Below are 17,736 nucleotides of genomic sequence, written 5' to 3'. Positions count from 1 at the left end.
AGAATTAAAGATAAAGAGAGAATCCTAAAAGCTGCAAGAGAAAAGCAATAAGTTACATACAAAAGAAACCCTATAAGTCTATCAGCTGACTTCTCAGCAGAAGCCTTACAGGCTAGAAGGGAGTGGCATGATATATTCAAAGTGCTGAAAGGAAAAAACTTACAGCCAAGAATACTCTACCCAGCAAGTTTATCATTCAGAATGGAAGGAGAGATAAAGAGTTTTCCAGACAAGTAAAAACTAAAGGAGTTTATCACCACTAAACAGGCTTTACAAGAAATGTTAAAGGGACTTATTTAAGTGGAAAAGGAATAGGAAATAAATAGGAATAAAAAAAGGTATCAAAGAAAAAATATCACTGGTAAAGGCAAATATACAGTAAATGTAGTGGATCAACCACCTATAAAGCTAGTATGAAAGTCAAAAGACAAAAGCTCCAAAAATACGTATTTCCATGATAAAATGTTGAGGAATACATACACAAAAAAGAGGTAAAATATGATATCAAAAACATAAAATGTGTGTAGGTGTAGTAAAAGTGTAAGACTTTTAGTAAGAGGTCAAACTTAAGAGACCATCAAATTAATATAGATTGCTGTTTCCATGGGTTATTATAGATGAACCTCATGGTAATAACAAACCAAAAATATATAATAAATATGCAAAAAAATAAAGACAAAAGAACCCAAACATAATGCTAAAGAAAGCCATCAAATCACAAGGGAAAAGAGCAAGAGAAGAAATACAAAAACATCTAGAAAAAAAGTAACAAAATGGCAAGAGTATGTACTTATCAATAGCTACTTTAAATATCAGTGAACTAAGTGCTCCAATCAAAAGGCATGGGGTGGCTGAATGGATAAAAAAATAAGACCCATATATATGCTGCATACAAGAGACACACTTCAGACCTAAAGACACTCACAAACTGAAAGTAAAGGGATAGAAAAAGATACTTCTTGCAAATGGAAACAAAAAGAAAGCTGGGGTAGCAATATTTACATCAGACAAAATAAACTTTAAAACAAAAACTGTAAGAGGAGACAAAGAAGGACATTACATAATGATAAAGAGGACAATTCAACAAGAGGACATAACACTTGTAAATATTTATGTGCCCAACACAGGAACACCTAGATATATAAAGCAACTAATAACAGACATAAAAGGAGAAATTGACAGTAACACAATAATAGTAGGGGATTTTAACACTCCACTTACATCAATGGAGAGATCATCCAAACAGAAAATCAATATGGAAACATTGGCCTTAAATGACCTGTTAGACCAGATGGACTTAGCAAAATATACAGAACATTCCATCCAAAAACTGCAAAATACACATTCTTTTTGAATTCACATGGAACATTCTCCAGGATAGATCATATATTAGGCCACAAAATAAGTCTTAACAAATTTAAGAAGATTGACATAATACCAAGCATCTTTTTTGACCACAAAAGTGTGAAACTAGAAATCAACTACAAGAAGAAAACCGGAAAAGCCACAAAAATGTGGAGATTAAACAAAATGCTACTGAACAACAATTGGGTCAATGAAGAAATCAAAGGAGAAATCAAAAAACACCTGGAGACAAATGAAAATCAAAATATGACATACCAAAATTTATGGGATACAGTAAAAGCAGTACTAGGAAGTTTAAAGCAATATTGACCTACCTAAAGAAACAAGGAAAATCTCAAATAAACAATCTAACAGTACACCTAAAAGAACTAGAAAAAGAAGAACAAAGCCCAAAATCAGTAAAAGGAAGGAAATAATAAAAATTAGAGAGGAAATAAATGAAATAGAGACTAAAAAAACTATTTAAAAAAAATCAATGAATCTAAGAGTTGGTTCTCTGAAAAGATAAATAAAATTGACAAACCTTTAGCTAGACTCATCAAGAAAAAAAGAGAGAAGGCTCAAATAAATAAAATCAGAAGCAAAAGGGGAGAGATTACAACTGACACCACAGAAATACAAAGGATTATAAGAGAATACTATGAAAAGCTATACATCAACAAATAGGATAATCCAGAAAAAATGGATAAATTGTTAGAGTCATACAACCTTCCAAAACTGAATCAAGAAGAAATAGAGAATCTAAAGAGAAGAATCTGTGCTATGGAAAATGAAACAGTAGTCAAAAACCTCCCCAAAAACAAAAGTCTAGGACCAGATGGCTTCCCCAGTGAATTCTACCAAACATTCAAAGAAGACTTAATACCTATCCCTCTCAAAATCTTCCAAGAAATTGAATAAGAGGGAACATTTCCTAACTCATTTTACAAGGCCAGCATTACCCTGATACCTAAACCAGACAAAGATAAACACACAGAAAAGAAAATTATAGACCAATATTGCTGATGAACAAAGATGCAGAAATCCTCAACAAAATACTAGCAAATTGGATACAACAATTCATTAAAAGGATCATACACCATGATCAAATGGGATTTATTCTAGAGATGCAAGGATGATTCAACATCTGCAAATCAATCAGTGTGATACACCACAATAACAAAATGAAGAATAAAAGTCACATGATGATCTCAATAGATGCCAAGAAAATGTTTGACAAAATACAGAATCCATTTACGATAAAAACTCTGAATAAAATGTGTATAGAAGGAGGGGCTGGCCCGGTGGCGCAAGCGGTTAAGTGCGCGCGCTCCGCTGCGGCGGCCCGGGGTTCGCTGGTTCGGATCCCGGGCGCGCACCGACGCGCTGCTTGGTAAGCCATGCTGTGGCGGCGTCCCATATAAAGTGGAGGAAGATAGGCACAGATGTTAGCCCAGGGCCGTCTTCCTCAACAAAAAAAAGAGGAGGATTGGCGGATGTTAGCTCAGGGCTGATCTCCTCACAAAAAAAAAAAAAAAAAATGTGTATAGAAGGAAAGTATCTCAACATAATAAGGGCCATATATGACAAACCCACAGCTAACAGCATACTCAGAGGTGAAAAACTGAAAGCTATTCCTCTAAGAACAGGAACAAGACAAGAATGCCCACTTTCACCACTCTTATTTAACATAGCATTGGAAGTCTTAGCCAGAGCAATAAGGCAAGTAAAAGAAATAACAGGGATCCAAGTTGGAAAGGAAAAAATAAAACTGTCACTATTTGCAGATGACATGATTTTATATATAGAAAACCCTAATGAATCCACCAAGAAACTATTAGAAATGACAAATGAATACAGTAAAGTTGCAGGGTACAAAGTCAACATACAAAAATCAGTTGTGTTTCTATACACTAACAAGGAAATAGCAAAAAGAGAAGTAAAGAATACAACCTCATTTATAATCTCAACAAAAAGAATAAAATACCTAGGAATAATTTTAACCAAAGAGGTGAAGGACCTGTACACTGAAAATTGTAAAACATTGTGGAAAGAAATTGAAGAAGACACAGAAATGGAAACATATTTCATATTCATGGATTGGAAGAATTAACATAGTTAAAACGTCCATTCTTCTTAAAGCAATCTACAGATTCAACGCCATCCCTATCAATGTCCCAATGACGTTTTTTACAGAAGTAGAACAAAGAATCCTGAGATTTATATAGAACAACAAAAGACTCCAAATAACCAAAGGAATCCTAAGAAAAAAGAGAAAAGCTGGAGGTATCACAATCCCTGATTTCAAAATAAACTACAAAGCTATAGTAATAAAAACAGCATGGTACTGGCACAAAAACAGACACATAGATCAATGGAATGGGATCAACAGCTTAGAAATAAACCCAAATATCTTTGGACAGCTAATTTTTGACAAAGGACCCGAGAACATACAATGGAGAAAGGAAAGTCTCTTCAATAAATGGTGTTGGGAAAACTGGACGGCCACAGGCAAAACAATGAAAGTAGACCATTATCTTACACCATATACAAAAACCAACTCAAAATGAAGTAAAGACTTGAGCATAAGACCTGAAACCATAAACTCCTAGAAGAAAACATGGCAGTACACTCTTTGACATCAGTCTTAGTAGTATCTTTTTGAATACCATGTATCACCAGGCAAGGGAAACAAATGAAAAAATAAACAATGGGACTACATCAAACTAAACAGCTTCTATGCAGCAAAGGAAACCATCAACAAAACAAAAAGACAACCTAACACTTGGGAGAAGATGTTCGCAAATCATATATCTAACAAGAGGTTAATATCCAAAATATATCAAGAACTCATACAATTCAACAACAAGAAAACAAACAACCCAATTAAAAATGGACAATGGATCTGAACAGACATTTTTCCAAAAAAGATATACAAATGGCCAACAGGCACATGAAAAGATGTTCAACATCACTAATTATTAGGGAAATGCAAATCAAAACTACTATGAGATATTACCTCATGCCCATCAGAATGGCTGGCAGAATTAACAAGACAATAAGTAACAAGTGTTGGAGAGGATGTGGAGAAAAGGGAACTCTCATACACTGCTGGTGGGAATGCAAACCGGTGCAGACACTATGGAAAACAGTATGAATATTCCTCAAAAAATTAAGAGTAGAAATACCATATGATCTACCTATTCCACTTCTGGATATTTATTCAAAGAAAATGAAAACACTACTTCAAAAAGCTATTTGCACCCCTATGTTCATTGCAGCATTATTCACAATAGCCAAGACTTGTAAAGAACCTAAGTGCCCATCAACGGATGAATGGATAAAGAAGACTCGTTATATATACACCATGGAATACCCCTCAGCCATAAAAAAGATGAAATCTTGCCATTTGCAACAGCATGGATGGACCTTGAGAGTATCATGCTAAGTGAAATAAGTCAGAAGGAGAAAGTCAAATGCCATATGATTTCACTTGTAAGTGGAAGATAAAAACAACAACAATAACAAACAGACACATGGATATAGAGATTAGATTGGTGGTTACCGGAGGAGAAGTGGGGAGGGCAAAAGGAGTAAAAAAAGAAAAGAAAATCAACAAGCGTATAATTATTAACTATGGTGAAAGCTATGAAAAGAATGCTAATCTAGTTCAGAAGGAGGGAAAAGCTTCCCAAAGGAAATTACTTTGGAGCTCAGACCTAAAGGATGTGCTAAGTAGGAAGAGTAAAAAGTATCAAACAAAGGAAGCCCTCAATCTGAAAGAAGCATAGGCCTCCAGAGGAATAAAAGTCCATATGGCTAGATCCTAGACAGCAAGGTAGGAAAGATGCAAGTATAGAGTGGAGACAGTGTTGTCTTCATCCCCAAAGCAGGAAGTCACTGGGAGCAGCGAAAGATTAAACAATAGTCTACATGATCAGAAGTGAGATTTTTAAAGGATAAAAATTATTTATTTAAAGGATGGACAATATGATGTAAATGTGTAAAGTGATTAGCATCCTATTGCAAGAATCAGGTGAACCATGACAGTAGCTTAGATAAAAGTGAGAGCAGTAGAGATGAGAGAAGTGAAAACATTAAAAAGACATTCAGGAGGTTAAATGAACACAATTAGTGGATTGATCGGATATGGGGGATGGAGGTGAGAGAGAACAGTAACTATGTTCTCTCAAGTCTCAGGCTTATACGACTAGATGGATTGTAATGCCATTCACTGAAAAAAAAGGGCTGGGCTTGGAGGAATACATCACCAAATTGGATTTGTTATGAGATTTTGAGGTGTATTTAAGACGTCTAAGTGAAGATGTTGATGAGGCCATTAGATATGTAGGTCTGGAACTAAGAGAAGAGGTCTAGGCCGGAGATACAGATTTATGAGTCATTGGGTTAAAGGTGGAATTAAAAATATGTGTGTAGATAAGACCGTCCACTGGAAGAGTATAGTCAAATAAAATTCAGAAAGGTTCATGAGTTTTAAGTGTTCTTTCATGTTTTAAAACTACCCTCAATGCCCTGAGGAAAAGTTCACAGTGAATCTATTAAAGATAATGGTGTCCATGGCAATTAAAGAATATAAAAAGTAGATAATATTGTAGCCCAAAGACACCAACTGACTAGAAGGGCAATCTGTAATTGTAAAGCCATGGGGAGATGTGGACCTAGCCACTGCACCGGCAATAGAAATTAGGAACTCTGCATTTTCCTATAGATGATACCTAGAAAAGCTTTGAATTACATAATATTATTTGGATGCTTTCTCTTCTCTTTTTAGTTCTTCTAGGGGTAGAAGTTCTACCTTATTAGCGTTTTCTTTAATTTAGAAAAGAACGCATCCTTGATGTAACAAACAATAGAAATATATAAAGAAGAACGCAGTACATGATACTTCCCCCAATTCCAAACACATTTAGCCAATCAACATTAAAAGTTTGGAGTATGTTCTTCCACATCTCTCTACTGCCATACAACTTATATGGAAAAATATAGGCTTTTATTATTTTTAATGAAATACTATCATCATAAACATTTTAAGCTGAAACTTGCTTTTTCACTTAATATTTTAATAACTTTCTAATCAAAACATATATATATTCCTGTTTTTTAAAGAACATCATAAGATTCCAAAGTATAAAAATGCCATAAATTATTAAACCTTCCTCTTCCTAATGGATATTCAGATTGTCTAGTTTTTTGCCTTTGTAATACCCTATAAATGGGATTGCTCTGTCAAATGAAAAGTGTATTTTTTTTGTTTTAATACATACTGTAAGATGACTTTCCAAAGAATTTGTAGCAATTTGCAATCTCACCAGCAAAGTGTCAGAATGCTCACCAGTATTCTTTGCCAGCACTAGATCTTATGCTTCTTTTTTTCATTTACTACTAAATTGAAAAGCGGAAAATGATATCCTCTTGTTTTAATTTGCATTTCTTACTACCAGTGAGTTTATGTGTTTATTAGCTAATATTTTAATTTTTACTATCCACCCTTTAATGCTTATACTTATTGCCCTTCTATGTCATCCACTCTGAGATGTGTGTAACATTTCATGCCATATTCTCAGGTTTCAAAACAAAAAATCAGGAAAAAGAAATTCTTTTTTTTTTTCCCCCCCAAAGCCCCAGTAGATAGTTGTACACCATAGTTGCACATCCTTCTAGTTGCTGTATGTGAGACGCGGCCTCAGCATGGCCGGAGAAGCGGTGCCTCGGTGCGCGCCCGGGATCTGAACCCCGGCCGCCAGCAGTGGAGCGCCACACTTAATCGCTAAGCCATGCGGCCGGCCCAGGAAAAAGAAATTCTTATCTTTACAATACATCTCTCTCTGAAACCAAAAGCTTTTCAAGAATTCCAAATGGAAAGAGGAACATCTCATACACAGTTGACCCCACTTTCCCATCCACACTTGACTAGCAATGTTATCAAAAATACAAACATTCTAGGTATGTCAGGCCAGTTCCTTACCCCCACCTTATTCCTTTCGCTCCTACTTCCAACACAATAACTGCCCCCAGCACACACACACACACACACACACACACACACACAATCTTTCCTGTGTCCGTCCCTTTTACACACGGTGCTCCATCCCTTCTTTTCCTTTTTAAACTGAGCTCCATCCTTCAAATTCCCTTAAAAAGTGGATGTATGGTGGATGTATGTTTTTAATTTATTAGAAAAAAAACCTCCTGTGATCCAAATAATGCTTTCATGTCACTGGAGTATATCTAACCATCAGAAACACTGTAAAATTATATGATTACTTTCTTTCTACTTATATGATAATTCATATTGGTCTCAGAGAAGTTTTCTACAATATCTCACATTCCAACTATAAATGACTTAAATATTAATTAATAATTCTTTTTACTTGGTGTTATATATGAGTCAGCAATGTTTGTTTTAAGGAATATATCCTTTGTCTTGTAATAATACTCTCTCCTCTCTATCTGTAGGGAAACTTTTTGGGTTCAAGTTCCCTAGTCTGAGAGTTCTCACATACAGAAAGCAATCCTTACCACAAGAAGACCCCGATGTGGTAGTAATCGATTCTTCTAAACACAGTGATGATTCAGTAGCCATGAAGCACTTTAAGTCTCCTACAAAAGAAAGTTGCAGCCCCTCCGAAGCAGATGATACGAAAGCCCTGATACAGCCCAGCCAATGTTCCCCCTTGGTGAATATATCTGGACCTCTTGACCATTCCTCTCCCAAAAGACAATGGGACCGGCTCTACCCTGACATGCTGCAGTCAAGTTCCCAGCTGACTCATTCCAGATCCAAGGAGAGCCTTTGTAGTATACGGAGGGCTTCTTCAGTGCATGACATAGAAGGATTCAGCGTCCACCCCAAGAACATATTTAGAGACCGACATGCCAGTGAAGGTATGTTTGTTTTTTTTTAAATATGAAAACATATATTAATGGGTAAAGGAAGGTAATTTCCATATTGTTTTTAATTTCAACATTAATCTTTACGCCTTGGAGGAAGAAATATGAATAAAGTCTATTAAAAATATGAGTCCTACATTTAGGTTTGTTACTGATTTCTTTTTTGAACCCTAATAAATAATTTGGTTTCTTCTGGCTTCTTTATCTGTCTCTGAAATTAGTATAATAACCATTGTCTGCCTAATTTATGGAGTATTAATTAATTAATGCTTAATATAAGATATACTTAGATGATGACACTATCAAGCATAAATAGTTTTGACGCATTCAGCAAATAGTCAAGCCCTGGGCAGAAAGAGTGTTGTACCATCACAGGACTATTCTATTGACCAACTCTTCCAAAAGGAAGAGGTGTATGAAATATGATGTACTGAGTGATCAGAAAGCTTTAAACTGATTGGGGATGGGGGCCATAGGTAGCGGGAAGGGAAAGGTTTAGAGAAAAAAGTCTTCATCTCAACCGAAACCAACTTGAAAAGCAAATTCAGAATTCATTTGTTTCTCTCTGGCTTCTTTTTTTGTGTGTGAGGAAGATTGGTTCTGAGCTAACATCTGCCAATCCTCTTTTTGCTGAGGAAGACTGGCCCTGGGCTAACATCCATGGCCATCTTCCTCTACTTTGTACGGGACGCCGCCACAGCATGGCTTGACAAGCGGGTGCATCCGTGCGTGCCCGGGATCCAAACCGGCGAACCCCAGGCCACTGCAGCGGAGCGCGTGCACTTAACTGCCTGCGCCACCAGGCCGGCCCCTCTCCCTGGCTTCTTTTTGTTTGCAATCTTATACTAGCCAGTATTGAAAGTAGAGATGCTTAAAGGAAATGACAAAAACAATTCACGATTAACGTGGTAATGGATAACCATTTGAGTATTTACGTGTGTGGGGCAATGTAAGTGCTTGACACACATTAACTCTCATTCAATTCTCATAACAACCCTATGAGTTAGGAACTGTCATTAAGCCCCATTTTATAAATGAGAAAACTGAGGCATAGATATATTAAATAAATAACTGGCCCAAAGTTACAGAGTGCCAGAGCCAGCCTTCAAACCCAGCACTGCCTCTCTCCAGAATCCACAATCCATCCATGCAATGGTTTTCTTCCCTCACTCCTGCTGCATGAAACCTGGCCATAGGAGGGCTCTGTTGAGTCACTGAACTTTCCCCAAGGGTCCGAGATTCAGAGTACTTGTTGCATGAATACATCTGCCCCACTTTTCTGAATCCTATAGATTTGGGTTCTGGAGAGGCCCAACGTCCTTTCTGTAGTATTTATTCTTGTGAGTGCTCATCATCATCCATGCTGCTGCTAATTTTCCCTTTAAAACAAAAATCTGATCACGGGGCTCCTTGGCATAGGGTACTAGGCACTTTGCCAGCTGGCCACAGTTATATTTCAAGCCTCTGCAAGACTCCCTCCCCTACTATGTACTCTATTCTAAACCTGCACAAAGATAATTGCCTTTTCCCAAAAATGTATCACGCATTTTCTTGCTTCCTTAGTTTGTTCTGCCAGGAATACTCTTCCCCACTTTTCCCTCCTCACACTACTATTCATAGCTATAAGGACCCATTTCCCGTTCCCAAACCAGAAGAATTAAATGATATCACACATTGAGTGTGCAAAGCAGTGTTTACATATATTATAGCGTTTATTACATTCTACATTTATTTCACATTATATATCTGTCTGTTACTCCTATTAGATGTACAAACAAATAATTAGGTTGCTGAAAGCTCCTCTTGCATGTTAGCTCTGGTATAGTTAGCTCCGCAGCCTTAGTATCCAGCACAATTGCCTATTTCATGGCAGAGACTCGTTAAATGTTGATGTGACATTGAGAGGACTGTGCTCCTGAATTATGTTCCAAAACCACACACATCAGAAAACAATGAATTATCTGCTCCCCGACACTCTGAAATTTAAACCAAAATCTTAGGATTGAATCATGTAGGGGATCTTTATTTAAAGGGCACCTGAAGTAGAGAAGGCAGAAATGGTGAAAGAAAATGAATTGGCAGGAAAAAGCTCAAAGAGAGATAAATCAATATCACAGAAATGAAAGAAACAGTTTTCTATAAGAAATAGGTTTGAGAAGCTGTATATGGTACAAGAGCAATTAACATACCCATGTTAATCTGTAGTCCAAAGAAGGTCTAAAGGAAAAAAGAAAAAATCAAGGACAATTCCCAAACTGGTTAATCATCTGAGGCCCTATACCATCTAGTAATGGCAAGCTCGAATATCTCCTGACTGAAGGAAAGCTCTGAAATTTGACCTTGGAGCAATAGATCCTATGACCGAACAACAATAAATCCAGTATGGTGATTCAAATGATTAGCATACTTTTTAGTTAGTCCAGTTAGTGTAGTCGTCTTTAGGAATTATATTGACCTTTCAGAGATTGGCGTTATTGCCTAGAAGCAGAGTTACAGTATAATAACATTCAGATACAGTAAATTTGAATATTAAATGAAACATAATCTGTGCATGATACAGACTTAGCCTGTGTTTTGACAGTGGTGCTGAGTAGGTTAGATCAGATTTCATGATTTAATTTTATTGTTTTCGATTTTGTGTGGTCTCCATTTAGTACACAGCTACCGTTATAATTATGGGAAAGAATGATTTAATATTGGATTTCCAAGTAAAGGTTATACACATGAACACTTGGTGTTGAGATCATCCTCAATTTTCTTCCTCCACGCAAGCTATGTTATTTCCAAAAAATGTATCACTTTCTTGCAGATGCTACAGTCAATGTCTGGCTATGGATTGGTAAATTCAGAGGGTATTTTGTACTTCAGACTTAGAGTGATTTCAGCTACAAAATCACTGATTAGCATAGCAGAAACTACACTTTCTAAGGCTATATAATTTGATATATTTTAGAAACCGAGCCCCTGATAAGGGAAGATGGAAAACTTTTAAAACTGGTTTTAATTTTATGAATCCACGTAACTGGTTAACACGTTAAATCACACAGGCACCAGATTTTGAATTCAGATCTCGTCTCTTCAGTCAAGAAGAGAAATTTTCTCCTTTTTATAGGCTATCTTTACAGAACTTTCAATAATTTGCAAATATATTAGTGCATAATATTTTACATTATCCTTTCATTTAATCTACATCATTAAGTACCTTAGAATAGTACTTCTCAAACCATTTGTGGTAAAGGACCAGAATTTTTTTTCTAACCTCTCATGGACTAATACATTTATAAATACAATAAAAATGCACTACAAGAAAAATAAAATAAAATAAATAGACATACAAAATATAAATCTCAATTGTTTCATTATTAGATTGAACAGACAAAATTACTCTGTTAAGCTGCTGATGCTTACTCTAATTTCTGCACTTATGTTGTCAGGGAGGAGTAACAAGCAGGTCTCAGCTGTCACCAGCACACAGACTGCATGCCCTGCCTCAGAATGGCAAAGCAGCATTAACTATATAATGCAACTTTTGGTCAGTTTTGTTGGAATTTGCAAATCTTTATACGTAATTTCATGAGTAGAGTTATAATTTTTCACTACTTGCAAGCAGTTGTTACTTTACTAGTGATTTCCGGGCCCAGCTTCTGATGGAGCTAATTCTGTGTAATCAAGGTCTCTTCCATTACCTCTATTTGCTTTTTATGGTCCCTCAAAGAGGGAGGAGCGTTGTCACATAAGGTCACAATTTTATTTGTGTATCTCTGTCCGAGGCAATGTCTACACCAGCAATTCAATATACCACACTATTAAAATTGCTTCAGTTGTAAGCTTTGAAACAAGTATGATATATCCCGAGATTTTAAATATGCATACGTTAGCATAGATGTCAACAAATGTTGAAAAGATTTTTCAAATCTTGGATATATTTGAATGGTTTTGACATGACTTCATTTATTTTAAGCTTGTTTGTTTCAAAACTAGTAATGCATATTTTGTTAGTAGTAAATATGCAACAGAGTCAGATTGCTAATCTCAAAATAAATCTGAAAACACTCCATTCCGAGATTTGAAAACAACCCATTTTAATATAAATAAATTTCCTAAATATCCTAGGTATTACACTGAATAAATTTACAAACTTCACATTACGTTTGAACAGTCAAGTCTCTCACTGATTTCTTACAATTATTTTTGCTTAAGAATAACTCTCTGAGTATTATTTGGTATTTTCAAAATATACATTGGAAAACATTTGTAGGAGGGACAGTTAATAAAATTATGATTCATAACACAAGTTGGTTTATTAAAGTAAACTGTTGCCTTAGAAACATTTTTCCTTATTAACATACTAGGTTAAATTATATGAAAAAATATTACTTTACATGCAAAATGTTCTGTAGTCTGTCTTTGTAAGTGATGGTTGAAACGATGCTAAAACTGACTTCTGACAAGGTTGAAAGTTTTTATCACAACTGCAGGTAGCTGGGGATGTCTTTCTCCAAACTGTCATAATTATAAAATCTGTATCTTAGAATCCATTTAAATTAAGTGAGATAAATGTTTCACATATTTGAACATGAATACTTATGATGGCAGGTATTATTTTTAGTATATGCATTTTACTTGGTTGAATAGTACAAAATGTTAATTTCAAAGATAAATTTTCAATCATTACATCCTGTTTTCTCTAACTGTTTTTACAGAGGTCATTCAGTGTATATAACATAATTTTAGTCTTCTTTTTGTATTTCTCTCTTTTTTTATCCATATGTGCTCAAAACAGACAATGGTCGCAGTGTCAAAGGTAATGTATAAACTCAAATTTCATCATCTGATGCTCCAAGTGCCCCTTTACTCGGCATGTTAATTTGCCTGCTGTATGCCCTGTTCAATGCAACATCACGCGCCCTTAGCTAGTCCAGGTGCCTGGTGGAGACATCATGGCTTGATTTTTCTTGGAGACATTGTTACTTTCTCAGCTGAGTCACCAAAATGATTATGAACACCTTTTTCCTGGAAGAAGTATAAACCTAGGTTGACAATGTACATTTCCTAAATATTTAAATCATTTGAAAAGAAACAAATATCAAGGTAAATATATTACAGTGTGAAAGAGGCACATAAGCCTGTTTCAACCAAAAAATATTTTTTTCAGTGCAAGATTAAATAAAATAAGCAAAGTGCTACATGACAGCATTACTTCACTTGTTCCTCTTTTGTTTCCTTAAAACTAGTTTCACGTTCCTGGATGGCAGGGGGTATGGTTTTAAGCTTACTGTAGTGGTAAACTGTACATGCATGATAGTCACGTTCTATTTTTCTATATTACATTTAAATCGTTTTTAATTGTGTTCTATATTAGTGTGAAATCACTGGCACGACCTACAGCTACTGCAGGGTAATGTTTAACTAGCAATACTTCTGGATAAATTTGGATTTGGCTAAACATTTGAAATTCACTTCTGCTTTTCTACTATATCATAGTAGATATGCAAAATATAATAATCATATTATTCTCAACAAATTGAAAACTTTTGAGGCTTAGTCTTTTAACATAGGCCATACAGGCTGCTGTGGGTGTGCATATGGTGACAATGACTCATTTTGTGCATGTGTGTTGCATGGACACGTCTCCACCAGTAACCATCATTACTTAGAATTCACTGTTTTGGCCTCTTCTATATGTCAGTGCTACTCTGATCACTGTGAAGTTTTGTACATTGATTCCTCAATTTCTTCGTTAATTAATACAGAGCTGGTGATGGTTATGAATTAGTAGCACTAGAAACTCAACATGTTTTCTAGTCAGCAGTCCAGGGTAATTTGACTATAAGGGCAATTACGGCATCTTCTCCCCATCCCAACTTTACTTTGTAAGCACTTCAAAAAGGGTCTATGCAGGTGACCTCCAATAGCAGGATGGGATTTCATCTACATGATTATCCTATCCTTGGCCCGTCCACGGAGATTTCTAAAAGGGAGCAAATTAGTATCAGCTGTGGGTGGTGATTTGAGTTGATATAATTCAGAATATAACCTCAAGAAATAGAATACAGACAGTTCTCACCAACCTGCCTGTGTGAAATGTGACGGGTTTTAGCACGGAATGATTAGCAATAAATTATTAGACATTAATTTTCCAATGATTTTCTCAATGCAGTGAGAAATGAATCTAATTTTTCTCAATAAATAGAAAAATGAGTTTGCTTATCTCCCAAACTAGTAGTCCACATAGTTGTCATTCAAACTGCGGTAATTTTGGTTTTGTCTCATAAACTAATCCATTGCATCTCCAACCCTTTTTCCTCAACCCTCCATTTTTTAATAGCATTAGTCTTTGAATAAAAATGAATCATCAAAGACAGGATTTGGGATTAGAAAACTCTAAACCATTGTAGAAAGTTTTCACATATTAATATTTATGAAGTTAAGTTCCCAAATTAGATACAACACGTGCAAAACAATGTAAGTATGCTCTCCAAAATCTCCATTATTTGTTCAGGCTCTGGTTTTGAAAACTATTAACAGAATAGTGAAGTGTCTGGCTCTTTAAGACTTTCACAGAGCAATTAATATACTAATTAGATATGGGACAATACATTGTGTGCTTTTTAAATATTTTTGGCTTTGTTTTTAAATCTCATTTGAAAAAGCAAATTTCTGCACTTCTGTGTATACAAATACATAATTACATTTTTTTCACTAACTCAACGAAAAATCATATCTTTGCCAAAATAAATAAGTTAGGAATGCATTTGAAAGGTCTTCAATGTCGTCTAGTTTGTTCTCCTCAGACAAGAGCATTGTCTAAATCCCTTGCGCAGGTGGTAGAGGCATCTTTATCTCCAGAGCACCCTGTTCTTTGACTTTCTTGGGAAATACATTTTACTGCCTGTTACACAAAGAGGTAACCTAAATAGTTCTTGCTGAAATGTAATTTTTTTCCCTTCATCTACCCTGAGTGGACAGAGATACTAGCTGGCTATGTCTAACCTTGACATAATATCACAGTCCAAAAACAGCAAATTGATACTCACTCTTTTCTTCTAAAACAGAATAATTTCCATTTAACCTTCTTTCTTAGGATCAGTATTGTTTCAATTAAATAAATTCCCTTAGCACTCTAACTCTTTAAAATAAGACTTTAGAGATCTAAAAGTATAACCCATTTTCGAAGACTGAGAACAGTAATTCAAATAGATTGCATATGCTCTTTATATGTTTATGTGTGCATAATATTTTTTAACAACTTCTCTAGTATGTGAGAGGTGAACCTAATCCTACCTCAATCACTCATAAACTGATTTTCACCTCAGACTTAGTGGTTTCTCTTCCCATTCTGCTTCCCAAGTCATCAATAAAAATTAACCCCACTTACCCAAATTAGTAAATAAGTCATTACTATCATTTTACCCCTCTATTGCTTCCACCTCCTTACTATGCCAAGTAACTCTGCATGCCGTTGACAATGGCATGTTCAGTTTTCAACTTGTCTATGAATCTGGCATGTAAGTCAGAAACAAAACTACCCTCAAGATTTATTACAGCTTTTACAAAGTTAATATAACTTGTTTCTCATAAGCTACATTGGCTGTTACCAAGTATTTGTGATCTTAAAAGAATTTGCAAATTGATTTTCAATGGTGACAATTATTTTCTGTAAATTATGTCATGCACTGAAACAGACAATATGGATATTGACTACAAATAATTTGATGATCACTTCTTATATATCTTTCTAAGTGTTACACTGGTTGCCTTATGCTTCTTGACAGTGTTCTCTTATAAAACCCAATTACTAAGCACTGCATTTGCATTTTCTTTAGTGTTAAAGCACTTCAGCAATTTAGGTTTTATTAAACTTGACCCAGATAAACTCAGTGCCCTAAGAAATATTGTATAAAGGCCTGATGATTTGAAAGTAACCTTAATCTTTTTGGTTTTCTTCTCTCTTGTCCCATTTGCCCCTCAAGAGCAATGATCTTTTAAAAAACATAGCATTATTTCAAAAAAAATTTGTCAGATGTCCTTAGCTATATTTCCAGCACCATCTAAAAGAGAATATATTCTCCTTCAGCATCTTGTAACTCATGATAAATTTAAATAGCTTCATCATAAAAATTTTAAATATCTTTAAAATTCTTCCCAGTTGTTGCTTTAGCCTCTGGCTTTATCTCCAAATGCAGAGTATTTCTTTGTAGCTGGCACCTGGCCTACTTTATATTTAATCAGACACTTGTAATATATTAGAACTTTATCCAGCTGTTGGTTTAGTCTACTTGGTTACCTGTTTTCCACTCCTCCTAGTATATTAGAAAATTTAAACTAGTTATCCATTTTGCAAGTGTTTCTCTAAAGAACATTAAGTCCTCCTACATAATTTCGAGCTTTATATTCCTTTCTGTTAAATCTATTATTTCCCTTTATTTCTGCCCATTTATTTTCTTTAAATTCATTTACTTTGTTTTTCAGGTTGTTCTCCTTTCTTTCATTAGAATCCTAAATCCCATCTGTTCATGATCACTCTCAGAGAGGCTGCCTTTCACCTTTTAAAACCTGAACCAAGGCCTCTCTGAATATAGACCTAGGAGGTAGGAAACCCTGTATTCTGATTTCTAGTCCTTGATTCGTGTTCCCTTTTGGGCTCATATTCTGTCTGTTTAGGTTTACAATTGGTAAAATGAGGATATTGCTAATACCCATCTTAATTAAAGTGTTGGAAATTTTTTTCATTAGAATTTAGATAGGTTTTAGAGGAAACTAAGCCAATACTGATCATGTTGCAGACTCCAACAGACTTCTGCATATAAACATCTGCTTCAAAATCAGTGCAAAAGAGCATAATGATCTTTGTTATACAGGTTGAAATAAATTGTAAGTTTCTTATCTAAGTAGCATGTGTGAATTATTAAGTAATATTTTAAGTTCTGCTGAATTCTTTAAATGTATAGATTTAAAAGAAAATCTAGATTAAATTGCTAACACTAAGAGCTTAACAAGAAAATAGAGTAGAGTAACAGTTTAAAGGGTTTTCCACCAGTAAACAAGAAAAGTGAAAATACTGACTGCAATGAAGTTATAATATTCTGAGGCCAAATCTGCATATGATGTGTCAACCAGTGGTTTCTCAGCCCTATCAGACCCAGTGTCCCCTTGTTTCAACAAATATTTTGTTATACTCTTTTTCCTAACGTGAAACAATATTCAGGGACGTTCTAACCTATTCCCAAAAGAGCAACATGATTCCTTAATTGTCATATAAAGGAGAAATGAAAGCAGCTTATAATAAAATATTTCTCTCAATATATTAATGTTCAAATATAGCTACACCAAAAGACGTAGTACAATAATCAGACATAAGAAAACAATTTGGCTTTAAGAGGATTAAAGACATGAGAAAACAGTCCATATACGTGCTGGATAAAATGATAGAACAGCAATATGGATAGATAAGGAAATAAAAATCATCCTTGGAATAAA

The 17,736-nt window shown here is 35.1% G+C and overlaps 1 protein-coding gene across 11 annotated transcripts in view; it reads left to right on the top strand.

The window, feature by feature from the left end:
* KCNH7 (potassium voltage-gated channel subfamily H member 7) overlaps positions 1–17,736 on the top strand; it is a 781,612-nt gene that overhangs the window by 637,778 nt on the left and 126,098 nt on the right. For all 11 annotated transcript variants that reach the window (XM_058549111.1, XM_058549119.1, XM_058549116.1 and 8 more), the window contains one exon: positions 7,822–8,250. In XM_058549111.1, the coding sequence (XP_058405094.1) occupies positions 7,822–8,250 (429 nt within the window). The remainder of the gene's footprint in view (positions 1–7,821; positions 8,251–17,736) is intronic.

Source organism: Diceros bicornis, chromosome 10 (assembly GCF_020826845.1).
Source record: "Diceros bicornis minor isolate mBicDic1 chromosome 10, mDicBic1.mat.cur, whole genome shotgun sequence".
Taxonomy (NCBI): domain Eukaryota; kingdom Metazoa; phylum Chordata; class Mammalia; order Perissodactyla; family Rhinocerotidae; genus Diceros; species Diceros bicornis.
The sequence above is the reverse complement of the archived record's forward strand: the minus strand, read 5'-3'. Positions and strand labels throughout refer to the sequence as shown.